General features: G+C 38.1%; 2 protein-coding genes across 2 annotated transcripts; one reads left to right on the top strand and one right to left on the bottom strand.

Annotated features, from left to right (window-relative positions):
• Window positions 1-160: 160 nt before the first annotated feature.
• LOC124630150 (nucleoside diphosphate kinase homolog 5-like) lies at window positions 161-8,409 on the bottom strand. The gene is made up of 6 exons (XM_047163885.1): window positions 8,234-8,409; window positions 7,312-7,378; window positions 6,796-6,917; window positions 1,545-1,717; window positions 1,041-1,186; window positions 161-461 (listed from the first exon to the last, which is right to left on the bottom strand). The coding sequence occupies exons 1-6, from the start codon at window positions 8,273-8,275 to the stop codon at window positions 214-216; spliced, it is 798 nt and encodes a 265-aa protein (XP_047019841.1). The 5' UTR covers window positions 8,276-8,409; the 3' UTR covers window positions 161-213.
• On the top strand, window positions 7,991-26,438 carry LOC124630147 (zinc finger protein 90). The gene is given in 11 exon segments (XM_047163882.1): window positions 7,991-8,185; window positions 9,961-10,122; window positions 19,510-19,905; window positions 20,000-20,223; window positions 20,461-20,624; window positions 20,818-20,901; window positions 21,185-21,322; window positions 21,578-21,735; window positions 21,799-21,870; window positions 22,299-22,493; window positions 22,581-26,438. Coding segments are annotated over 11 exon segments (2,154 nt in total). The 3' UTR covers window positions 22,947-26,438.
• Window positions 26,439-26,914: the final 476 nt, after the last annotated feature.

The raw sequence follows: 26,914 nt of genomic DNA, 5'->3' as shown, positions 1-26,914 counted from the left end.
TATAGATTGTTGTAATACATAAAACAAGATAGCCAAGATAGGTTTAGCTAGCTACGCGTTTTTAAAACTGGGTACTTACCTATTTCTTTGCAAGTTTGATACAATTCTTTAGTATCGAAAACTAAACTCAATATCAACGGTAACTTAAAAACAAAACAAGTATCATTCCAAACGTATAATCAAAAGTGAACTCTAACACACTGAGAATAAAATCTATTTCACAAGCGACTCTTCAGATTCCTGCGGAGTATGACAGCGTCTATCTTCCCTCTGCTCGGGCGGCTGAGGCGCGAGTTCGGGTTCATTCGGGTTGTGCCTTCGGAGATGTTCGGCTAACCATAGAATCGGTTCCGCGGGACGCTCGTGCGCCAACGCAGTGAGTGCAGGCAGTAAAGTTGGCGTGAGATGTCTCTGTATGTAGTCGTTCACTTGCCAGTGACGAAGCAAAGGGCCTACCACCACTGTTCAAAGAAAATTCTTAGTAAATAAGCTTAAAAACCTTGGTTGTTTCGAAGCAAGTATTTAGAGTTATTAGGCATTACAAAGAAAATATTTTTTTCTGGTATAGGGATCGGTGGTTCGATTGATCTCTAATTGAGTATTGCCTCGTCTGGTCGGGGATGCAGGGGGTTGAGAGAAACACGGTGTTCGGATACCTGATATATTTCGCGTAAACCCAGAAAGAACCTTTCACTCGGACCAGTGCGCAGTAACTGTCCGTGCCTCTCATGCCTCACGCTCTCACACGTTTTTGCTTACCTAGCACTCTGCCATACTTACATGTGTTCCTACATAACTCCCCACCACAAAATTTGACACCAATTTTCTTAAAAAAAATACAACTTACTATATTTCTTACTTACTACATAATTGCAATACAAAGTAAGATACCAGAATCATAAACGTTAAGACTACAGAGAAGGATTACAAATTTTTCAGAAGAAAACCGACAAAGTTTAAACGACGAAGTTTAAACCATAGATCTACCAAAAAATCGTGTAAGCGTGAGTTCATAAATTCTCGGGCTTCGTCATACTTACTGGAAGGGAAGAAGAAGTGTATCTCTCTAAGCGCCTCGGCGTGATTTTCACTGCCGTGCAGACCATTGAAGTAGTCTCCATACTTGGTGCGTCTGCCGTAACACGCTCGCAAGCTGTCCGGCCAGTAGGCTTGAGCTTCCAGTACCCTACAAAACAATTGATATAATGTTAATAGATAATTGACAGATACTTAATTATAAAGTAACACGCCTATAACCTAAATCTTAAAAAAAAAACATCAACTTTCATTCATCCACCCAAAAGCTAACTTCAAAATATTTTTGACAGTCATTTGGAATTTGACCGTCAAAACAAAAGAGTATCAAGGGCTCATTCCTCGGTTCAATTCATCACCAGTCCATTATTATTGTCCCACCATTTGGACGAGACCTTACATTTTCATACAAAGAGGGCATGACCACTGTTCACGACCATGTCTCAAAGCTGATTGACCGAACCTGTAAGTCCTAGATATTCTCCTACAACGCTTTGGGTCTTACTCACATAGCAGGTCCCATCAGCGTCTTCCACTTCTGTATGCCGTTCTTAGCAGTGAGTACCAACGCGATGATTGGGCCACTGGACATGTGCGCCACCAGGTGTGGGAAATGGTGGCTTCCGTAGTGACCTTTGTACAGCTCTGCCGCTTGCTCAGGAGTTAGGTGGACGTGGCGTCTCTGTCATAAACATGAGGTTTATTTATTTAAACTTAATACAACATGAACATGTACAAAGGACTTAATGCTAAGTATAGGTTCTTTCCAATCTGCCTTTAGATGATGCGGATGCAACATGGTATGTACATTTATTGTCAACAAAACCACTAATGAAAGATTTACGAAAACTGATTTCAAAAGTCTAAAACTTGTCATTTTTCCTTAAGCAAGGAGTGGATTTGCTGCAGTGGGCACTGTGCCCACGGCCCTTATTTACTTGTGACGTCTAATCTCTTCTTTTTCATGTATTTTTGTGATTGTCCATATCGGACGGATGTGACCAAAACCATTTCAGAGACTGAATCCGCCCCAATACGCGAGTTAGTAAAGTTTATAAAAGCCACCTCAAATGTTCAATGGAAAACATAGGTATTGTGATTTTTTTATTAATTCAGTTTCTTTAATCATTTTAGCTGAAAATCGATCTCAGTGGCGTGCACTTGGAGAGGCCTATGCCCAGCAGTGGACTGCGATAGGCTGATGATGATGAATCATTTTAGGAGTATAAAAGCAAGTCTAAACAATATTCGACACAATGCTTGCTTAGATTTTAAGTGCAAATCTATAATCCCGTGCTAGACATCAGGTATTTGTCGACAATTTAATAATGGCATTAAAACCTATTATAACAGACAAGGTCAGTATCTATCAGTATCCAAATTACTGATAAAATAGATAAATAGTGACAATAGTTCAAAGTCTGAATGGTCAACGATTATAAGATATCTACACATTTGTTGCTTATAGCCATACATTATTGCTTAGTAACTTTCAGTATTAGGGCGAAGTAGATTACAAAATAATAAAAACATGAGGTCAATGACCAAGTACTTGAGGTCACAAAGTACTTTATAGTTGTTATTTCCAACCTGCCCGCTAAAATGAATAATAACGTAGCGCGCGTAGCAACTGGCGTAGCGACCGATTTCCTTCAAGTCACTAGTTGCTACGCGGATGTGTCGGTACTTTTTCTTTGAATAAGTAATACGTTTACGTATAAAGGTGAGATAAATACGACCTTTTCTTTGAAATAGATTGTACGTCTGTTTGCACAAATCTTTTTATTTGTACATTTACTGTAATAACATATTGGCTAAATAGCGATACGGGTGTTTCGAAAGGCAAGTTAATTTAAAGACGCTCCAATGAAACCTAGGCATGACGATGATATTATATGTCACATAAAATTCCATTTGTGAATTACGTTTCCCTTTTTAGCAACGCACAAAAGTGGTTATCTCTCAAATAATAGGCAAAAAACTAGAGCACATTCAGATATCGATTTATTATCATGTGCGATAATAAACAGTGTCCCCTCGAAACGTCAATGGGGAGTCGTAATTAGTTTTTTCTACGGTTTCCAAAGATAACAGCGGTGGCTGACATGAGAGCTCCGAGATCTGTCGCAGAGTTAGGGTTGGTACGAATTTTGTTTCAAAATACATGTTTTTTTCGCAGTTTTACACAATAAGTGACCATCGTATGTTTTAAATGTAGGTAAGTAAGTAGTTATGATATTTCATAATTTCAGAAGGATCACTATAGGAATCCTTCTCCATGTGAGAGGAAGCCTGTGCCCAGCAGTGGGACGATAAAAGGATGTAACAGTAACACTATAGGAAACACTGTATTTATTTATAGCAAGTTTTCAGTTAACAGCAATTCGGTCTGGATAGCTTTTGGTCTTTAACGCTAACTCGGAACAGTAGTAACCCATTTACTACTGTTCCGAGTTCGTAGTACTACTGTTCCGAGTTCGTAGTAGTACTGTTCCGAGTTCGTAGTACTACTGTTCCGAGTTCGTAGTAGTACTGTTCCGAGTTCGTAGTAGTACAGTTCCGAGTAGTACAGTTCTAACTTTACATCTCTTTATTTTTGAAAAAATCTTAAAACTATTTCAATTCTTTACAGTTTCAAAAAACAGGATGACTCCATGTCACAAAATTGAAACAATTACAAGACACAAAATCTATTCTGCTATTTCTCAACTCAAAGTCGCCAACCCTATTCCTAACAAGGGTTGCATGTGACGCGGAATAATGAAGGCGCCCCTCTAATGTCGATATGAGTTTTGCATATCGCGAACAACCCTTGCAGTGCTCGCGGCACGCGGCCAGCGGACATGAGGGGATGGTGATCCAAGAATACGAATATTTCGTGATTAGGTATTGTATGAAATCTTGAAGAAAACTCAATTTTATATTTAAAGGAGTTGTTTTAAAGTAGCCCAATTATAATCTTCATAGCTATTTTCAACTTTTGTTGCATGCCTTGTAAATAAACTACCTATTATTTTATTGCATAAGTTTGTACCAGAGCAGTTGAAATAGTATCAAACAGTACCTACTTACTTTTCAGTCAAACAATAATTCAATTCATTTTTGTTTCCTCCATAACATATTTTTATGACTGATAAACGACGATACGAGTTTTGCATATGACGAACAACCCTTGCAGTGCTCGCGGCACGCGGCCAGCGGACGTGAGGGGATGGCGATCCAAGAATACGAATGCTTGGTGAAGAGCCCTTGATATAATCGCGGTAATTGGTGATTAGTCTAAAATATCTATCTATCTTGTAGAAAATTTGATTTCTTATGAAATGGTGTTGCTTTGAAAAAAATATGTAACATATTTACGACCGGTTACGGCGGCTACTGAGACAGCATGTTCAAGTTAAAACCAAAGTCTTCAGCTGTGTCTAATATTAGAAAAGTTGAACAATCACTATAAACTTGATTTTAGCCCTGATAGCGAACCCTGATATAGGGCAGGATCAAAAAATCAAAAAGCTTCTTTCATAGAATATTTTTGTGAATAGTGATTTTACCCTTCTTCAACTGTCCTGATAAACGTCGATATGAGTTTGCATATCACAGACAACCCTTAGAAACGCCGGCGGCACGCGGCTAGTTCGGACACGAGGGGATGGTCACTCTCCTTTTATTGTATTAGACGTGGTCTGCATTTTATTACGTGATTTCATTTAGGGGAATTTGCAAACACAAAAGCTCAAAAAATATTGCTATAAGCATAATATTAAACTCAATTTCGAGAAGAATTGTAGCCATACAGAAGTGAATGAAACTACATATTCCTGAAAAGTGGCATATAAGGTGTTGATTTGCATTTGTGCCATACTTCAGGAGGAGGACGAATATGAATAATCGTTGCGTATGCTCGGTGTTTGCGTTTGTGTGAAGGCGCAGCACGGTTTTAAGGCCAGTAACACACGCGCCAAGTTTAAATACGGCTAGATGACATTGACGGAATTCCGAAAAAAATTAAAAAAAAAAAAATTACGTACCAATTTTTTTGTTGATTTGGGTCGAGAATCATTAGCTTATTTACATCCTTGACGCAAACAGCTTGTATTAAAACTTAAAAACGTGACTAGAGATTTTCCGACCATAAAAGAGAACGTTGAGATACGATGTAGCTTTACTATAATAGGTAGGTACATCCCCTTTGAAGTTTTTGTACACACGATAATCTCCAGCCGCGAATACAGTAAATATTTGTACATGTTTTTATTAAACGATATTAAGAGGTATTTTAAAGGGAAGTTATACATATATTTAGCAAAGTTTTCAATTCATATAATACGTAACATAGTAATAAGTAATAGAGCACAATAAAGCCGCATAAACTAAGTAAATAACATCGTTTATAAAACATTGTAACACGTGCGTGCGGCGACATTTGTGTTTAATAGTTCAGTAATAACGGAGCGATGAGATTAATGTGCACGATAATATTATACAGTTATACAGTTTGCTTACTATATCTATACATAATATTACTTTGTATTAATGTTACGAATCATGGACAAAATATTGGTTAATTTTACCCAAGTTAAAAATAGAAAGTCCTTGAAATATTGACCGTTAGTCAGCTATTTATATTTTGTTACTGTATTTTATTGTCGTGCTAGACTGAGCTACCTGCTTTTTCTGAAGTATTTTTTTCTATTTTTAATATAACCAAGTTTGCAAACAAGGTACTGGTTAGGTATAAAGCTTATCACGTGGAAGCTCACAGGTAGGTTAAACCAGTTTCTGCCAGCAGTTTTACCCGCTTCCTGAAGAAACTACTTCCCATACCCAAACAAAAAGTAGATATTCTACACTTTATTTTGATGTGTTAAACTTATTACAGTCAAGTTTTGTCTTTATTTGTTACTACTACTTGAGTCAAACAGGAACAAACATACCTACATACAAACTATTAGGAGGATGTATCTACGAGTATAGAATTGCCTCCACATCTAGCGGACTCGAAGTAATTAATCCTGATAGGTACTGCGTAGCAGACTGGTTACCATTTATTGTTGTTAAAATTTTGGTACTACTAACCAGCCCTAACATAGTTGGTGTTCATGCTTACTAAGTTACTCGCATAATATCTTCAATGTAAACATACTTGTATGTGTATCACACAAATGGGATCGGTAGGGACTTTTAATATTTTATTTGTAACTAGCTTCTGCCAGCGGTTTTACCCGCATCCCGTGGAAACTACTTCCCGTACCGGGATAAAAAGTCGTAACCTATAGCCTTCCTCGATAAATGGGCTATCTAACACTGAAAAAAATTTTCAAATCGGACCAGTAGTTCCTGAGATTAGCGCGTTCAAACAAACAAACAAACTCTTCAGCTTTATAATATTAGTATAGATGGTGAACCCAAGCTTTCCGCCAAAATTTGGCTTTCCGGGAATTATTGTTATTTGAACACTATTAGGTATATGTCTAAATTTACCGGACTAAAGGCTCGAGCAGACCGGATGCGTATGCGTAACCACGCGCGTAGTCACGCGCGTAGTTACGGCGTAACCATGAGTTGTAATGTATGGAAATGTATTGCCGCTTGCGTAACGTAGACACGCGCGTCGTTACGCAAGCGGTGTGGCCTGTCTCATACATTTCCATACATTACAACTCATGGTTACGCCGTAACTACGCGCGTGACTACGCGCGTGGTTACGCATACGCATCCGGTCTGCTCGAGCCTTAATAGGTAATCAGTAAATCTACTCACCGCAAGAATATTAAATCCATTGTTCCGTATGGTGTTCTCAATCGCCTCGGCGTCTTCATACGCCTCCGGTTTGATGATGGCCAGAGTTCGCTCCGAATACTCATGGTAATCCGCATCAGTGTCTGACGATGCAACAGACATTATAATTATTGTATTTTTATTGCTTTTGTAATAAAATTCCGATTAATTATGACACTTGACGTTTGTAGGTCGTGAAAAGAGGTCGGATGACAAGACCAGTGTACCTTGACATCTTAGTTTAGCGCTGGTTGTTAAGCCCAATAGCCCAATTCTCAAGAGTATTGCAATCTGCTAGTTTAGTTTAAGTTCAATGTGTAGCCGTGTGCCAAGTTGTGCCAGTCGTTCTCCGGTATAATGTTAATGGATCGTGAACACAGTGATAAGGTCGTGTACTGGCTATCGCAGTTTTGTTAGGAAAATGAGTGGAAACTGTTTTTACAGGAATTTGAAGATGTGGTTTGAAATTATTTAAGCTTGGAAAATCGTATTATATACCTGAAGTTGGGAATCGTAACAGTCGTTTCCTGATGATTCTATTTTCAATGAAGACGCTGGCAAGTAGCTGAAACAAATATATCTGATTTACACATGGCTAATCCTACTAATATTATCCTACTAATATTATAAATGTAAAATGTAAAATTTTGAGAATGTATGGATGTACGTTTATTATCTTTTCACGCAAAAACGGCTGGACCAATTTGGTTGAAATTTGCTATGTAGATAGGTGATACCCTGGATTAATACATAGGCCTATTATCAACACACCACGAGGGCGAAGCCGCGAACGGAAGCTAGTATACAATGTTAGTGCACATATACTACCTAAACACCATCCCCATAGCCATCTAAATGTATATTACTGAAAAAAAAAAACAAAGACAGACACAAACAAACAATAAAATCAATTGCATATCGATAAACAGACATTCTGAGACACTAAATGGGAAAACTGGCGTTTTCCTTGGACGCCACCCTCGGTCGGAGGGGACAGAGCGCGGCGGCTGCGTGCGGTGCGGGGCGGGCGCGGGCGAGGGGGGGCGAGGGGGGCGAGGGGGTGCGAGGGCCGCCGGGCCCCAGTGCCCCCCGGACGCAGCGGCGGAGCGACGCCTCCTCACCCGCGACATGCGACGCTGACCCTGTCTCCCGCCACCCGAGAACCACCGCCGTATACATGGACAACTCCTGCCTCCTTGACCTCCTCATCAGGTGCTTCGCGATGACCGAGCCCGAGGACCTCAACTTCACGGCGTTCACCGACCTCTGTCGGCTGTGCTCCTTGAAGAGCGGTCCCAGGCTCCACATCTTCGATAAGGAGTCTGAGCAGCGCCAGATCTTGTTTAAGCTCAGGACCTGCCTGCCGACTATGGTGAGTGAGCCCTTTGTACTGCCTCTCGGACTTTTGTCCTTGACTTACCGTGGCATGGCATATTTTCAAGAAGAATTGAACTGGTGACATTATTGAAAATATGTGATGACGTAATATCCAGTGAAATGTAAAGTGCAACGTAAACAGTGGTATTGTAAAGCAAAGAAGTGCAGTAAGGTGCTACGAAGCGGCCGGTCGTAGCTCTCGTAGCGCACGCGCTCTACGCCGCGCTACGAACCAACACAACAAGATATACCCAAATCGCACAATACCTGTTGAGTTTTTTTTATGATTAGATACGTATCTATGAAGTCGGCTACACTATATTTTAATTTTTTTTCCTCATAAAATATTAATATTTTGGACATATTGTATTCCAGATCCCAAAATAATAATACAATTTCGCGTATAAATTTCAAGAAATGACTAGATCAAAAATGATAATTTTAAACCAAAGCAAAGCTTGATTAAAAACAAATAAAAAAGTGCGTATTCATTAATAAGCCTGCATTATACACAAAATGACATTCATTCATAATAACGATATTAGAAAATTCAATAACTAAAAAACTTACTCGTACAATGTCTATAAATCCTACAACATAAAACAATCTAAGAAGAACGGATTGAGTCACGAACTTGGCAAGTCACATTTGTTACAGAAGCTATCGATTCTTTCTTTAATATTGCATTCGTAATGCCGAGCTGGGTTCGTTGACCCCGCACCTAGCCGACGAACTGAAGTAGATCACAACACACGCATCCCCATGTACGAAGAATCAAGGATTACCAGAGATGTTGGTAATAATCGTCACGTGTCACATAATCTCTCCTTTTTTGACCCTAACTTCTATGTTGTAGGGAATAGAGGTCAAAGTAGAATGACACGAGTATTTAATAAATAGTGACCGCCGATCGAGGATTAGTGAGCAAGCAATTTTGTTTGGTTGATTTAGTGCAGTAATGAGATATTAAGTAGTAGTTTTCTTTGTTATAAGGTTTTCCTCTTGTTTAGACATAACTGGAATCGCAGTATTTTGCATACTTTTATACAATTTTTTACGCCTCACATACTGAAAACAGCTATTTTTTTACTGACGGTAAATCTAAACATAAGTAAAAAATATTATAATAATTAGAAGCAACATTAGATGAAATTAAATATACAAAATGGAAAGTCTTAAAACAGGTTCAATCTATGAAGTATCTACCACTCAGTAAATATAATATTTTCTTTTTAAGTTCAGTCTCTGAGGTTATATCTGACATTCATAACAGAAAACTACAGTTTATATGCATATACTTGACTAGCTTCTGCCACCGGTTTCACCTCTGCACGAATCCGGACCTTCCTCGATAAATTGGATATCTAACACTGAAATATTTTTTCAACCAAGATTAGCGCGTTCAAATCAAACAATACTCTTCAGCTTTGTAATATAAGTATAGATTAAAATGTTTATCTCCATTAAAGCGCTTAATGCCGAAATTGGCTAGGCACAAACAATTTTTTGGCCAAATCTGTAGTTTTTGACGGCGAAAAAAAATATATATTAATGTTCTACATATTTCTGAGAACCCTGTTAATTTCAAAACACGTTCTCGAAAAGTTTTCTCGATACAAAAAAATTATAAACTTACCTCTTAAAATGATCTTCCATCTACAAAAATATCTGTATTACTTACTTATGTATTACGTATGAGAGAGATAGAGAGTGTTTTGGGTGCATTCAGCTTCTTAACAGCCAGTCTAATAAGTTCCCCGGTAAATCCAGCAGATATCGAAGGACGACTTTCTGCCGAAGAAGATCTGCGAGCGCTGTGTGACGCGGCTGGAGCAGCTGTACGAGTGGCGCCAGAGCTGCCTCAGCACCGACTCCGTGCTGAGAAACTACGCCGAGTCCATGAAGATCGTCACCTCTACTATCAACTTTCAGGTCAGTATTTATTTTGACCGATATTTACCAGGTACAACTACTTTTACGAATTTTATCGCGCAAAGAAACTGTCAAAATCCAAACCGAAAACTGCTAGACCTAAGGATACAGTGAGTTCGTATTGCATGAATCGGATTATCAATAAACAACACAATGTAAGGTAGTTGCTTGTAACTAAAATATGAAATGAAACGTCGGGATTAAATAATATCAATATAACCGCGATAAAATCCGTAAAAGTAATTTTCAGAAATAAACAGGTACAAATATAAATGCCAGCGCTGGAACACCAGTTAAAAAATAAGATTGACAGATCATGATTGTCATTGGGGGATACTTTTATTGGAACACTGGATGGAACTACATACTTCGCAACTATGTAAAGCCGCAGAGAGTAATTATTTCGTAGATAAAAATATCCATTGTGCCTTTGTCGTCGCATCGTCGGTCGTCGCCGCCGTTTCGTCTTAGTCGTTAGTTCATAACATAGTTTAGAATTCTACATTATCAAAACAGTAAAGTTTCTTAGCGGATTTAAGTAGCTGACAACACGCAACAGCAAAGTTCACATAAAACAATATCCAAATCAAAAAAACAACCACGTTATTCTATAAATAAACCACGTTAGATACCCCCTACAAATACTATGATAATTGCTAGTGCAGCATTTCCCCCCACGGCGAGACAGACCTGGTGAGGCAAGACCGCTGAGCGCAGTATGCAACGCCCTTGAACCCGCTGATAGCAAACCTCTTCCTCTTTCCATGAATCTGTGGGGATGCTACATATCTATGTATGTGTTGGTGGTTTGTGGTAAAACGTACCGTGGGCAAAAGGCAAAAAGTAATGCCTATTTTTTCAAAAATAATATTCCTTTCTAGATCTATTTTTACTTTTTTTATGGTAGCTTGCTATTTCTTAAATATGTACTTGTCTTTAAGAATATACAATGGATAATAGAACTCCCTAAAACGAAGTCACTGCAATGTGTCTTTCTTTGCAATCATTTATTTTCCTTCTCATTTTTCATAACCATTATGGTTAAAATTGTAGGTATACACTAAATTGACCGTCTCTCTTTTCCGAGTCTCCTTCTAGCCACTTAAAATCAATCGTTTTTCTCCAAATGATATGATGTAGTGTAATTTTAAAACTAAAAATAAAACGGTTTACAGCATACATAATTGCCAAGAAACTCACCGACTATGTATATAATTGCCGAAAGCCATGAAAAATAAAGTCGTTTTTATTTGCGTCCCTGCAGCATCCATCATATGCTTTATCTGAGGCAGACCACGTACCACTCGTATTTTAACCGGTGCTGTCTGGCTCTCGCAGTTTTATCGCCGATTTTGTGTTTAAGTTTCTATCTACAGTTTAACTTAATGGGAGGAAAATTTATCTTTGAAAATAGGTATTGTCTGTGTGTTGTAAATAAAATTTGTTATATTGGTTTCGTTATCCCTATTCTTTGGTTAGTGAAAAGGTTTGGGAAGTAAGACTAGCGATATGTACCTATAGAGCGTAGTTTTTCAATATGAAAATATTGGGTAGCTCGCACTTGAACATGCATGAAAAAAACTGGCTACAAAATCCCTGTTTATCCAAAACTTAAAAACCCACGCAATCCAACTCGCTCTGTCCCAAAACGGCTGGTTTATTAATAACCAATGAAAAGCGTACATCAACATCAAGGTTTATTTTGGCGCGTAAAGGTCAGCCTATATCAGGACTCCCAAGGACGATCCACCAAAAGCCTGTCAACTGGCGTGAGAATAAATAATGCCATTTACTTTCACGATTTCAGTAAAACTCTTTTCTTTTTACGTTTATTTGAATACAATAAATTGGTAGCCTTTTTGTACATTGATTCTGTAGTAGACATCCAAGGGCCCAGACTTTACATAGCCTGGGGTATATTGGCTAGATTGAAAATCCAGTAAAGTTTAATTTATACTTACGTGAATTTATCCAATACTTTATTCACTCTACTGTATGATCTCTCTCGTTAAAAGTTCAGCTTTTAATTTTGTGTCATAATTAATTTGTAATTAAAACGTATGGAAATCGTTTTCAGTTCTCTTTCTTTCTTGAAATATGTAGTACGCGACGATGAAAAAGTTTCAGTCTAAATACATGCCATACAGTTGAATGCAAAATGTTAGTGAACTTATCAGAAACAATTTGTAGAATCGATAAGTCTGCAATACGCGCACAAACTACATGATTGTTCAAGAAACTTACCGACGAACGTTTGGACTCGAGAAATAAGCACGCGAACTTATTATAACTGTATGTTTAACTCACTACTTATTTGTATGTGTAACTTAATAAGAAATACTGACATACGTACTTTTTCAATCAATCTTCTAAAAATAAGTAAATACGTATGGAACACGTAACTTCCGAATATAAGCTTTTAAAGTAGGTAACCAAATAAAAAATTAAACAATTCGAACGTTGGCAACAAACAATCTAAAGATAAAAATTAATCAATAGAACCTACATAAATATTATGTGGGCAAGAGAAAGGGGTAAGATGAGATAACAAAAATATGTCATTGTTCCCACGAAAATGTCCCTTTATGCCGTGGCCAAATTATTTGAAGTCAATTAATTTCCTATCTTCCAGCTGCTTGCATGTATGTAATGTAGTTACCATTACATTAAAATAAAGGTTGATTAAATAGACTTATGTCCTGTAGAAACTGTTTTACCTATCCATCACAATCTCCACCTATTTTGCTATGGCTCTCTCTACTCAAAATTACTGTTATAACTATATTTTTTTTACTTCTTTTTATAGAGTAGGCAATAAATCAAACAATTATTCATATATTTAAATGATTTATGATCAGTATTACCATAAATATAGGCTTGAGCAGTAGCAGACATTAAACAGTACGAAATGTAATTTCGAATTCTGCTTGACCCCAGCCCTTGGGGAAACAACATGATGATTGCATGCATATTTTAACGTCATGACGAACTCCGTGCGTATTGTCATGCAACGAAACTGTGGCTGTCTGTAGCAATATGTCTCGTTGGTCAATGGTCAGTCATCGATCGATTTCTTGATGGATAGTAAGAAAATATTGACAATTTATTTCGTCATCATCATTTATGTGAAGGATTGAATTTATTCAAACACAAAAAAGAAATCATTCATAATTTTAGTGGCGTACCTACAAGTAAGGCTTTTCCCTAAACTATTCTTGGACGTCGCTCTGACAACGCACTGAAAATAGCTCCACAGATAACGGAAGCGCCATTGTCCAATGTCCTTGATACAGTGAGGTAACAAATGAATAAATGTGAACATATTCCGTCACTTCTTCCTCTCAGGTTGGCTATGTGAGCTCAGATTTCACAAGATGTTCCCCCATTATGTGCTGACAAAGTAAGGCACTTAGATATGAAATGTATTGTTGTCGAGTGTGTAGGCACGCGGCAGGCGATGCACGGCCGCCGGGGTAGCGCCCCTCTCCACTATCGATCGGCGCGCCCGACGCCCGGCTCGTATCGACCCACTTCCACCCACCACCCGGGCCGGCTCCTCACGCAAATCTCAACCTTATCCGCTCACGCTAACGACAAAAGTCCCTTGACAGAATCCACTGAAGGAAACGCTGTTCGTATTCCAAATTTGAACCTTAATAAAGACGTTCTGTGAACTATTACTGAACGCATATATTTGATTTCCACGTAGCCAGTATAGTTAATGAATTATCTGCTCTAATGCGATAGTTATAAGGTTGTTCGCGATGTCGGCTGCGCAATACGTCTGTTGGCGACGCGGGAATTGGCTACGCATGTCCATGGACGTTTTGTTTTTATGACACTCCCTGTAATTTACTTACTTGAAAGTCTGCTTGCGGCAGATTATAGATTGGACCCTTGAGACCGGAGACTATTTGAATAATAAGTGATATGTAAACTCAAGGCGATGAAGAATACTATGTAAACTAAAGGTCGATAAACTAGTAAGGAGTTCTTCTTGGTGGCTACAACCGCTAACTTTGTTTCAATCTTGCTTTGAGCAAAATCTGTTCTATATCCAGCGAGCGGGGGCACTATGCTCTATATTTATACAAAGTGCATTAACGCACGCATCCCATCCAAGGTCGAAGGTGGCTCCGTCACCCGAGCTCGGGGGTACCGTTAACCCTGACCTAGCGCGGGAGGTGAAGGATATTCCTACTACGGCCTCCCTCCGCCCCGCGGGGGACCGCACGACCTACCCTGAACACCACTTGCACTGAAACGGTTGAAGCCTTCCCCTCGTCACATCACATGGCTTTCATACACTTCATACAGATTATCTAAATACGCAACTTTATTACGACACTAAAGTTTAAACTTTGCTGAAACGAAACTATAAATTTTGGAAGGTTCATATAAATTAGGGGTCCTTTGGAGCGTATTGTTACAATCGCGACTGACTTATCGTTTTAACAATCTAAGTCAAGGGAAAGTTTTTGAAAGAGGGCTATATTACCGCATTATTTTTAAACTTCCGTGAATAATGGTTCCTATTAATTTCCGGTTACATCTACATTACTTCCACACGCCATGATTTTTGATGGATACGGATTTCCAGTATTTTTATAACTGTTTCTGTCAATTCAACGAAGGGGGAAAGTTTTGGCTCTTGAAAGAAGTAGGTATAAATTAAGTGTCATCTTACGTAAAATAAAATAAATAATGATCAGGCAATTGTTTTCACGTGTAGTAAATAGCCATGCTTGATTGCATACATAAACACTTAACTTGCCACTAAACTTAAAATAGCCGAAGTATTTACTAGGCACAAATATGTACAACAATGTTCACGCCATGCCAAAACCTTGGCAGTCCGCTACGATTTCGTGCGACGAGCGATTTAACCTAAACATACATTTCAGGAATCGTTCTAAATTCAGCTAGATTATGTATCCAAGTGTGATTTTTTCATTTCGTACAAGTTCCTAGTCAACATAAAATGTAGACATTCAAAAATCGAGGGAGACTTTTTGAAACTGAAATTCAGACAGAGGCAACTTGTAGTAGTGCCTATGTTTAAAAAGTAAACTAAGACAACTTACTTACAGTGTACTTACGTACATGAAACAAACTACCACTACTAAGTGACTTAGGCTGCGTTCAAACAAACTGACTATCAGCCTCTATGCATATTATTACGCATAGCATATCGTCTGTTAGATGTATACGAAACAGTAAATATTTATGGAAATACAATAAACTACGTAACACTCGCTCACATTCGGCTGACAGTCAGTTTGATTTGAACACAGCGTTATAAACATGTTCTAAATAACCAAAGCAGAATCCAAACTACGCAATCCAGGAATACCTGTAATTCCTGTAGTGTTTTTCCAAAAGGTGTCATCCTTATAGTGATTAGATAACGCTATCGTATAGTACATAAGTACGTGTTTAATTATTACCTATATCGATGTTCAGGATTAGGACGAAGGATATTTGGTGTCATAAAACAATCTTTTAAAGTGCATTAGTAATAAATTATGTTCAAAGATATGAATATGACGTACAATTTATGAATGCATTAGTAATCGTTTTTGTTCGAGAGAATTGTTCTATTGGGCAGTTAAAGAATTAGTAGTTCATTGCTCTTAGCTTCCACTGAAAATACGATATACTGAAAAATATGAGTCAAAACATACATTTCGAAAAACGCCTACATCAGCCTACGCCGTCATTTACGAGAAAATATCTATGCATAATAGATTTAAAAAGTCGTGGTGGCCTAGTGGGCAAAGAACCAACCTCTCGAGTATGAGGGCGCGGGTTCGATTCCAGGTCAGGCAAGTACCAATGCAACTTTTCTAAGTTTGTATGTACTTTCTAAGTATATCTTAGACACCAATGACTGTGTTTCGGATGGCACGTTAAACTGTAGGTCCCGGCTGTCATTGAACATCCTTGGCAGTCGTTACGGGTAGTCAGAAGCCAGTAAGTCTGACACCAGTCTAACCAAGGGGTATCGGGTTGCCAGGGTAACTGGGTTGAGGAGGTCAGATAGGCAGTCGCTTCTTGTAAAGCACTGGTACTCAGCTGAATCCGGTTAGACTGGAAGCCGACCCCAACATAGTTTGGGAAAAGGCTCGGAGGATGATGAATAGATTTGCAGAAGGTGTAAGGATTAAGGCTATTTTCAGTTTTGAGTGACATATCTGCCGAAAGCGTTTACTTTAAAATATGTGAACCTATTCAATTTAGTTTCTATCATCCGTCTTCTCTAGATGTACCACAAAACACGCAATTTCGCTATGAAAACAACGATAAAACAGAAATTTCAGGTTTACAACGTAAAGTATTAAAAGTTACGACCCTGAAGTGAGCTATAATGTCGGATAAGTTATTCGACACGATCAATGTTTTGAATTAAACAAACATGTTGTTTTCTTTGTTTGGGTAAAGGACGTTTCTATGACGTACTTAGTAGATTAAATTGTACTCAACATTACCTTCCAATATGTTCTTTTTATACTATACTAGCCGTTTTCCCGCGGTTTCACCCGCGTCCCGTGGGAGCTACTGCCCGCACCGGGATAAAATATAGCCTATGTTACTCGCAGATAATATAACTTTCTAATGTTGAAAGAATATTAAAAATCGGTCCAGTAGTTTTTGAGTTTATCCATTACAACCAACAAACAAAGTTTTCCTCTTTATAATATTAGTATAGATTGTAAGGTAGTATTTTTTACCATGAATTGTTTAATAATATAATTTATTTTGGTCCGATCTAGCTGAAACACTAGGTATAACCATATTGTCTAGGATTTACTTGAAAGAAATAAATTATATGTATTCTTTAGCAAGTTTAATTACTTTCTTGTGTTCAGAAACTATGTACCTATATTAGAAACCCATGAACGTTAAAAAAACTAAAAGGCCTTTTTTTAGAGAACTTGAAAACACAAGTTGGTACCCAATTAAGTACCAATGTTATTCGCCTAAGTTGTTACTAAAATTAAAATAATCTTTTAGATAATCTCTAGTTTATTTATATGCACAAATTCAATCCTTTTCAACATTCATTATGATAATCTTTCAGTTTATATACTACATACACAGATAAGCCGCTTTTAGCAGAAATTAAACCGCAGACAGTTTCATTACAAAGCTTTTCGTCTATCCATATCCAAAAAAGCCATTATGCATAATGGGCCAGACGGTACCCTTGTTCCTTACCCAGGTACGTCGGAAAGAAAGTGTATGCGATCGATGCGACTTGCAGGCTCGCCAGCGGTTAACTTGCACTTACCACTTAGTGCATAGTGACGGCGGAGGGCACCCGCCTCGGATCCGCCCTACGCGCTCCGCCGCCCTTGGCTTTCCACGACCTCTTCTTAAAGTATGCGCGCCTAGTACTTTCGTTCCGTTCAAAGTCATGTTTCTTCGTAACCGATGGATATTTTTGGAAATTGTATAGTGGTTTTTTAGTGTTATTGATGTAGGATGCGTTTGAGTTCCTACTACAATCAACTATGGGATCTTGGAGTAAGATTTTTATACTTATCTATATTTTTTGTACATTTTAATTCTCATGTTGTCGTTTATTTGGAACTTTTAACTCGTTTTTTATTCAAGTTAGTTCATTAGTAGAATTCTACTGATGAACTAGATTAATAGCTTGCAAAAAAGTATATATCAATGGAAATCAATTGGGACCATATGATCAGCAGTGGATATCCTTTGGTTGAAATGCTGATGAATTTATATATTAAGTGTCGAAATATATTTTCTTAGTTTCTACAAGAATAATCTTTCCTCTCATTTACAATTTTGGCAAATTTTTACTCGAATAGTAACACCACCCCTAGCTAAAATGTAGTCTACATTTGCATAATTTTCTTGACATCTCGTCACTTCATATCAGTTTCTCTTCGGAACATTTTTACCCTATCTCACAGACCCCATATGCAAGCCCTCCGTTTACGTAAGTTTGTTTTTAATCAGTGCATTAGTGATAAGGCCCCCCGAGGCTTCGGACCCTATGGCAGTTTCCTCCCTCACCTTAAGGGGACGTCATACAACATTCAAACAATAGCAAATGCTGAATAGCTATGCAATATGAGTATAAGAATATTATGCCGTATAACAGTATCGGTTAGTTTCCTTTCATTTAAATAGGAATCAGGCGGCCTTGTACTTAAAACGAGAAAGCGAGTAGCTAAAGTGACTAAGCACTTATGTAAAAACATTTCCTTTAGATCAACATTTTATCAATAACAAACAACGAACCTCTCGTTCATTTGTTTATGCAACAGACACGAAAGAGGTATATGGGTATAGGTATAGGTATACATAATTAAATAGATCTTGACTGACTGCGATCAAAGACTCGCTCAGACTCCAAGTACCCTTATTCTGAAGATGGGCAAACTTAATAAACTCAACATTTTCCAATTATTCTCGGAAATATTTGTGTGTACGTTATCAACAGGATCCATGAGATACCAACGCCGACTAATCCTTCCCTACTTGATAACATGAAACTAATCGATAATAATCAAGTCATATCTTTGTTTATGACAGTTTTTGCATACCAAATTAGGTACGATTACATAGCAAATTACAATACATTTCGAAATGAAACAAGTAAACTTTGCCACAGACTCTGAATGGTCTAATGGTACAGAATGCTATAAGATCCGTTAAACATTGTGTTATAATGTGGGTATGATGATGAATTCGTTTGGTTTATTGGATTTGTTTGACAAAAAAATGTTAAATTCAATGAACTACGAAATCACACAGAACACCTATTTAATACTTCTGTGCCTAGTAACATCATTACTTGTCATGTGACGTTATGGTCACCCTAAATGTGTGACTTTGGAATTACAATCACCACCTCCATGCAATCATTGCCTAATACTCCTAATACCTTGAATAGTTTATTGAACCCAGCAAATCTGATACGTCACAGGTTCCTTTCCCCATCTTGGTTACTGTCGAGGTCGTTGAACTGCACGCGTGCCGAATTTAGGCAATTAAGCATAGGGTGTTCAAACATCGTGTTACGGAATGAAAGTCGGGGTACTTTAGGGGGCCGTTCTCACTTTCTGCGGGGTGAATGCACTGGCGGGGGAGGCCACCCTAACGCGACCCTCCCTCGGCCCTCCAGCCGCATCAAAGACACTCAATGAAGGCGGTGTAATTCCGACTAGACGCCAGGAATTGATTATTTTTTGTGCTTTCCCGGAGGCTCGCGATATTGTCGCTCATGCATCTTGCATAATGCATTTTTTTAAGGAATATTAAAATGGTAGATTTTTTTATAAAAACAACTAGCTACGAAGTAATCAGTCAGTTTGTACATTCGTGCAGTTGAAAAACATTTCCCTCTGTTCACAGGATGGGACGGTTAACATGGACAAAATGACAGAAGCTCAAAAAACAGCATACCTAGAAGCGCACGTTGCCGTCCAACAACATATGGCACAAGCAGCAGCCGCTGCACGCCGTGAACAGCAGCAACAACAACAACAACAGCAGCAACAACAGCAACAGCAGCAGCAACAACAGCAGCAGCAGCAACAACAACAGCAGCAGCAACAACAGCAGCAGCAGCAGCAGCAACAACAACAGCAGCAGCAGCAACAGCAGCAACAGCAGCAACAACAGCAGCAACAACAACAACAGCAACAACAGCAGCAACAACAACAGCAGCAGCAGCAACAACAACAGCAGCATCAACAACAGCAACAAAATAATAATAACAATAACGCGAGACATCATCAAGAAATGCAGGTATGCTTCTTCACTATGTGATATTTTGACATTTACGGTGTTTGACAAATGCATTACTGTAACCTGACTCCATTCTTTTCAGAAGTCGAGTCAGATAATATTCCCGCAACAAACTCAGAACGGCAACGCTCATCAAGGTCATCCATCGCCACCCACAGTTAGCTCGACTCAGCATCACTATGCTACCATCAATTCTCCTATAAAAGTACCGCAAGTCAGCTCCAGCACCGGTGGTCCAGACAGCACGTTTACCGTACCTGATGATGTGGGCATGGGATTTGAAGGAGGCGTTCGAGTTCTACAAAGTCTTGGCAATTGGTGAGTCATTCAAATTGTTTGCAGCTGCTCATTTTCACTCAAATCATATCATTGCTTTTGATAATTTCAAAGCTTCTGATTTTTAAAGCTTTTTGTGTTGTCATTTCATTGTTTGTGCATATTCGCCTTATTTGAACTCCCAAAAATATAATATCCCTATTATTCTTTCTGCCCGAGGCAGTTTGAAGAAAGGGTTATTATGTTTTTTTTATAAAACAGTTCGTTTGATTTCGCCAGGTCGCCAGAAGTGACGCACAACATACCGAGGCCAAACTTGATTCCTTTCACGGAACCGTACGCAGAGGGAGGATCGATGCACCCGGGGACTAGATTAAAAGCGTTACAAACAACTACTGTTAGAAAACATCCAGCCATTAAACCTACTAGCTCAACAAGTGAAGGTACTTTTTTTAAGCTATTAGCTTGTATCCTTGGTTTCACATTTATTAAGAGCTTAGATTAGCTTTAGTATCATCATTCGAAAAGCCTCCAAATCCATCATGCAATGAAGCCGTGCGAGTTGGGCCAATGGTCGAGTGTTATCATCATCATGCTATGTCCTATCTTTTAAAAAATATTCTCTGTCAATTTCAGGAAGTAAAGCGTTTGAGTGCACGGTCTGCGGCAAAGGCTTAGCTCGTAAAGATAAGCTGACGATTCACATGCGAATACATACAGGTGAGTTGGTATCTACACGATAAAATTGCTACTGGATTCAAATCGGTCACTGGTCTTTTGTTACGTATATTGGTGTACTTTGCTTTCCTATTGATATGGTCATGTCAGAGTATCTATACGAGTTTGTACTCACTCAGTCTCATCATTCTCTTTCCCTATTATATGATTTGAATCAGACCATTTCATCATTATGTTGCTTTTCTTAAAATAAATGGTTTTCGGTTCCCTGCTTCAAACATACCGGCCATGAAGGTTTCCAAATAAGTCTTTTATATTCCTACAGGAGAAAAGCCGTACGTTTGCGAAGTATGTAACAAAGCGTTCGCCCGCCGAGATAAACTAGTGCTACATATGAACAAACTGAAACACATAACGCCATCGAACATAGCGCCTTTAGGTAAAAGAACCATCACAATACCACGTGAGTATGCTTCGTAATGGTGATGATAGATGCCTTTGATACCAATCCTATCACTACCGTTGTGAGGTCTCGAACGGTAGTGAAGCATTTCTGTGTAGAGCTAGATCAATATTTTGGACTAGTTTTATGGATTATATCAATGTTTGTAATTATTGTTCCTTGATTTGCCAGTCTTAACGGATTAAGTTATAATTTCAACCGTTTGAGAATGATTTCGTTTTGCTTGATTGTAATAAAAGAAGCTTTACTAGATAGTTTAGATTTTTTTATTCTTACAACAACATGTACCCTTTGACTATTTTTTCTAATAATCTTGAATTTCTGCAGCGTTAAAGCTAGATGATGTGAAGCCACAGCTAACTAAGCAAGAGGACACAAAACCAAGTCAGGCAGAAATAGCGGCAGCTGCTGCCGCTGCTCAGCAACAGCAACAACAGCAGCAACAGCAGCAGCAACAACAGCAACAGCAACAACAGCAGCAGCAACAACAACAACATTCACACCAACAGCCGATCCAGGTGTGCCAGGTACCTGGACACAACTTTACGGTAAATTCAATGAAAATTCAAAGCATGGATCGTAGGTGTTCTCGATGTGACAGCATGAGTTCAAACTTCTTTCAATATTATTTTATTACTTGGTATTGTTATTATTAGCAAAATCAAACTCATCGATGATTCAAATACATTCTATGTTGTTGTTTCTTTTACTGAATTTTCTGTTTCTTCATCTATGTGTATACCTTCATGCAAATTAACTGTGTTTCATTTCCTTATTTCATCCATCTTTTGCTGTAGTTTTGTTCAAATTAGATAAGTAGAAAACAATAAAAATTATGTCTCACATAAATATAACCTAATAGTCGTATTATTACTGAATATAAATGTGGCATTCAACTTAATTCACAAAAAATAATACTAAGCCCACAAAAAACAGCCAAAGACTGAATATACCAAGATGCCTATAAATATTTCAGAATACAAACCTGGTGCACACTAGTGCAGCAAGCGCGGCCGTGGCAGCGGCGACTGCTGGCATGGTGGTCTCCTGGTCCTGCGAACTGTGTGGCAGATTGTTCGCAACTAGGGACGAGTGGAGCGCCCACGCCAAATCACATCTACCTGATACTAAACTGCTACAGGATAAAATGCAGCAAGCCACGCAACATCAGGTAACAATCCTTAATCAGAAAATGTTTGAGACCCCTTAAGAAGGACCATTGTTTGGATAGGTTTATTGATGGAATTTTCTTTTCCAGCAACAGGAAAAGGTACACTTATCAAACCAGGAGAAACTACAACTTCTTCATCATCACAATCAGAATCAGCAGATTTTGAACGGACACGGGATTGCAACGGCATCCGTGTCCACTGCCACCGTGGTCAACGAAGGGGGAGGCGGGGGAGGAGGAGGGGCGTACTTCACACATGGTCACACACACTACGCTCCAGAGAGACAACACACACATGCGCACCATTTGTGTCTTATGTGCAGGCAGGAGTTCGCTGGCAAAGCGGAGTTCATGTTCCATGTGAGAGGGCACTTCGAGGGCAAAGTGAGCGATATCGCGGCGGCTGACGTGTTAGCCCGTTCATTAGTAGACAATTCTGGGCTGTGTACCTGAGCCCCGCCAACGCCCCTCAACGCATTTCACTCTGATGCATGTAATAAGGGCGTCTTCCAAGACGACACTATCATGTTGAAGTTCTGAGACGCTAATTGCGAGACATTGGTTTCCAAGTGGGGTACAACGTTAAGACATTGAGACCAGTATTGATAAGGTTCGGAATAAAGTGGTTTTATCGTTTATTTTTCATTTGGCAGTAATATTTCAACACAGTTCGCAGTAAACGAGTTTGAGTGCAAAATAAGGTCAAAATTACAAATATTTTAATTTGCAAAATAAAATGGCAAACGGATGAAGTCTGTGGAGTCTCGCAAAACATTAGCACGCCTTACTATTTTTATGAAATGCAATAATTAATGAAAAATTTTATGTAAGTTACAGCATGTTAATGTCAGTACAACGAAACAATAATATTGCTTTTTCAGAACTCACATGATTGATTGTTATCGGAATATTTTGTTGGAAAAATTGACCTTGCCTGTCCGAGTTGAAGCCTTGTAGATATACAAATGGATGTGAATAATAATGATTATATGTTAAATACAAAGCCCGTAGTTATTTTGTGTGATTAAATGTTAACAATACATATTTGTCATCTCCTATTATGAAAGGCAAAGTCAAACTCCTTTTCTTCAAATCTTTCTAGAATACAAACAATGGTTTCGTAACAGTTTCATGCATAAAATTGATTTGTTAGCTTTAAAATGTTTTAGATCTGCTAGCTGCTCATATTAAAATCTTGTAAATAGGTGATAACTAGCTTAAGATAATATTGTTAAATAGAATCCGATAACGTCGCTTTATTTATTTTTAATTTAGGAAGTAAGGAAAACCTAACGGAGGATGAGTGATTCTAGTCATTTGAATCTAGTCTATGGAACCTAGTCTCTGGATCCTAGTCATAGAGTAAGTTTGTGTATAAAAGTATTTTTTATATCGATGAGTTTAGGAGTATTATCGGTACTGTCTGTAGTACCCTAGCACGGAGTGTGTACCTAACTAGTTCGTAGGAGCTTCTACCTGCCAGTATCTAATCGAATGTTGTTTAGATATAGTGAGCTTAATGTAGGAATAACTATTGTTTATGTGGGACACTTCCAACAAATTTGTTTTATATAAATTATAGAACAGATGCAAAACTGATTGAACAGTGACCTGGATAAGTATGAGCAAAAACATTTGATAAGAGAACGCAGAATAAAATCAAAATCACTGACGAAAAAATTACAATCAACTAACAAGTCATAAGATACGTTCTGTTGAAAGGATCTCACATAATTATTTATATTTAATATGAATTCTTTGATCATAACCTTCTTTTCGACACATAACTAGAACTTATACATAAATTAAGAATTAACTATTTCTGTCTTCGAATTTCAAATAAACAATTGTAAAGTAAACTGATAATTCCGATATTTCATACAATTGCATTTGAATAGTTAAATGTTTCACTAGGTCAAGTGGTTAACTCAAAAGGCGTCCTTAACAATCTAAAAAAAAACTATTTGTAGAATGAAGGAGGCAAATGATAATAAAAATTATTTTTCCAAACATAAAAACCGATTTAAATACGTAATTTTCGGTAACATAAAATTCTTCCTAAGATAAAATGTTCCTTCACAATGAAGTGGTTCAATTCTCATCAAATTGGAGTCTACACAGTATGGGCGCATTTGACTGTTCCTAGATTTTCTCCAATTTATACATACTATTAGTACCTATATTAATCCATTCCATGTATAAACTTCCTGTAGCCAGTTAGTGTAGTGCCTATATCCTCAATTGATTTGGTTGGTTGGCTATTGTGTGGTCAGGAAAGTGGTATGAAGACGAGGTCTGATGTTATCGCGGTGTTACTTATCATACCTAACGTTGTATAGCATTGTAGTCGACTAGATCTCAATTGTAATTGCACCTTTGTTTTACTGATGTTCGATTTTAAAAGGAATACAAGTTTACTTTCTTATTTAGCTCCAAAATAAAAACCGTTTACCTTTAACGATAACCGAACCATTTTTAGTTGTCGAATCGCAATTTGAGCAATCGACGGCCATTTCACACCTGAATTATAGTTAAATGCCAAATGTTAACTCAGGCTTACTGAAATGCATATTTTATTGCCTACGATAGACGATTCTGTTGATTGTGATCTTGTATTCCTTGTTGACTTCGAATATGTTTTGCTCTTTTACGTATCTACCAAAAGACCAATGTCAGGGAATGTTCTAGGTCCTAAAAACACCGCGTTGTCCTAAAATTTCGGACAACGCGACAATGTACTATCTAAGTTTATTTAAAAGACCTCTAAAAGGTATGATTTTTTGAGATACGTTTCACTGACATTGGTCTTTTGAGTCCACGATCATCACTTTTGAAAAGTTCCTGAATCCTGTAGATAAGTTTTAGGCGTGTTGTGCTAGAACCCCATAGTTTGTGATTGTATCTGTATGTTTCACGACAATGCTGCGAACGTTACCTGTGACTTGTGGCATCGAATGAACATTTTGGTGTTTAGTTGTAAGGCCTGGTGCTTGTTCCACATACAGTTCAATTATTATTTTCAATTCTATGGTTACGACACGGATTATAGACTTGTAAGACCCAAGTTCACAGCAAAAACATCAGTTTTCCTTATACAACTGTTTACTATCAACTTTCCACGTTCAGTTTTCAAAGTAATTTAGTGTTTTAAAAAAGACGTTTATGATGTCTGGGAATTTGAGCTAAGACGATTTTGTGCACATGATATTCGAGAAATATTGCGTGAATAATTTACAACGGCCATGATTGTTCTATGCTCAATCTACTAGATAACTGACGCCTAGATAACATAATCCACGACGACGGTTTTATTTACATACTGAACTCCCATAAACGTAGGTACCTATGTCAATAAACCTTGTCATGCTTCATTTGATATAATTAAACAATAAAGACATTAGTGGCTGAATGTGGAACAAACACAGAATGAATTTACCCCAAAAAGGGATAAGTCAGAGCACGATGGAAGTTACAAATTTGAATAGGGATAGGCTCGTATGTTAAATTGTCACGCAAGTGACAATATAGGTGGGACGATTATGCAATATTAATAGTTTTATATGATTTTTAGTCATTTTAGTATAGTATCGTATAAAAATGTAAAATAAATGAATAACATGTACGACTCCATAAACCTTGGTTCAAGCAATTTATCGAATCATGACCCGATTTATATATATTGTTTTAATAGGTTAAGATAAAGACAGATTTTCATTAAAAAAGAACATAAATCAGTAATTAAAAACCTCTTGTATGCCGTTAATTATAAAAAAAAATATAGAAAAACAATAATCTCGTTATCTCTTTCCGACATACAACGGGTTAATCATCGCAAAAATCAGTTATTTAAAATTATATGTATATTCCAGTATTCCATTCCATCGTCAACACATAGTTTTAACTTCATTAAATATCCTGTAATATTTGTATAATTATAGATCGTAATAAACGGAATTGGCTTTCAGAATGATCTCAAAAATCTAGTCCTTAGCGTATTTAGCTAAGCTAAGCTTTATAGGTAACCTTAGATTTAAAGATCTATTATGATGATGATGATGATGATGTCCTCCTAGCCGATTATCGGCTACGGCGGCTGTTCTCATGTAAGGAGATTAGCCAACTGCGCAGGACATATTATAGTGAACAAGTATTTGCGCAGACACAGGTGCACTCCCTATTCCTTCACTCTCATAGCCCGATGGGACGGCAATCCGACACGACCGGAGAGAGATCAGGCGCAGGACCGACATTTACGTGCTCTCCGATGCACGGGTGTATCAATCACCAACTTCCAGGCTCCGGGCTGCTTTGTGAAAGTCTTCTAAAACCCACAAAGCGATTTCGGCCCGACTCGGGAATCGAACCCGAGACCTCGTGCTCAGCAGCCGCACTTGCGACAACTAGACCAACGAGGCAGTTTC

Source organism: Helicoverpa zea, chromosome 4 (genome assembly GCF_022581195.2).
Source record: "Helicoverpa zea isolate HzStark_Cry1AcR chromosome 4, ilHelZeax1.1, whole genome shotgun sequence".
NCBI classification, from domain to species: Eukaryota; Metazoa; Arthropoda; class Insecta; order Lepidoptera; family Noctuidae; genus Helicoverpa; species Helicoverpa zea.
This window is presented reverse-complemented; position numbering and strand designations above follow the sequence as displayed.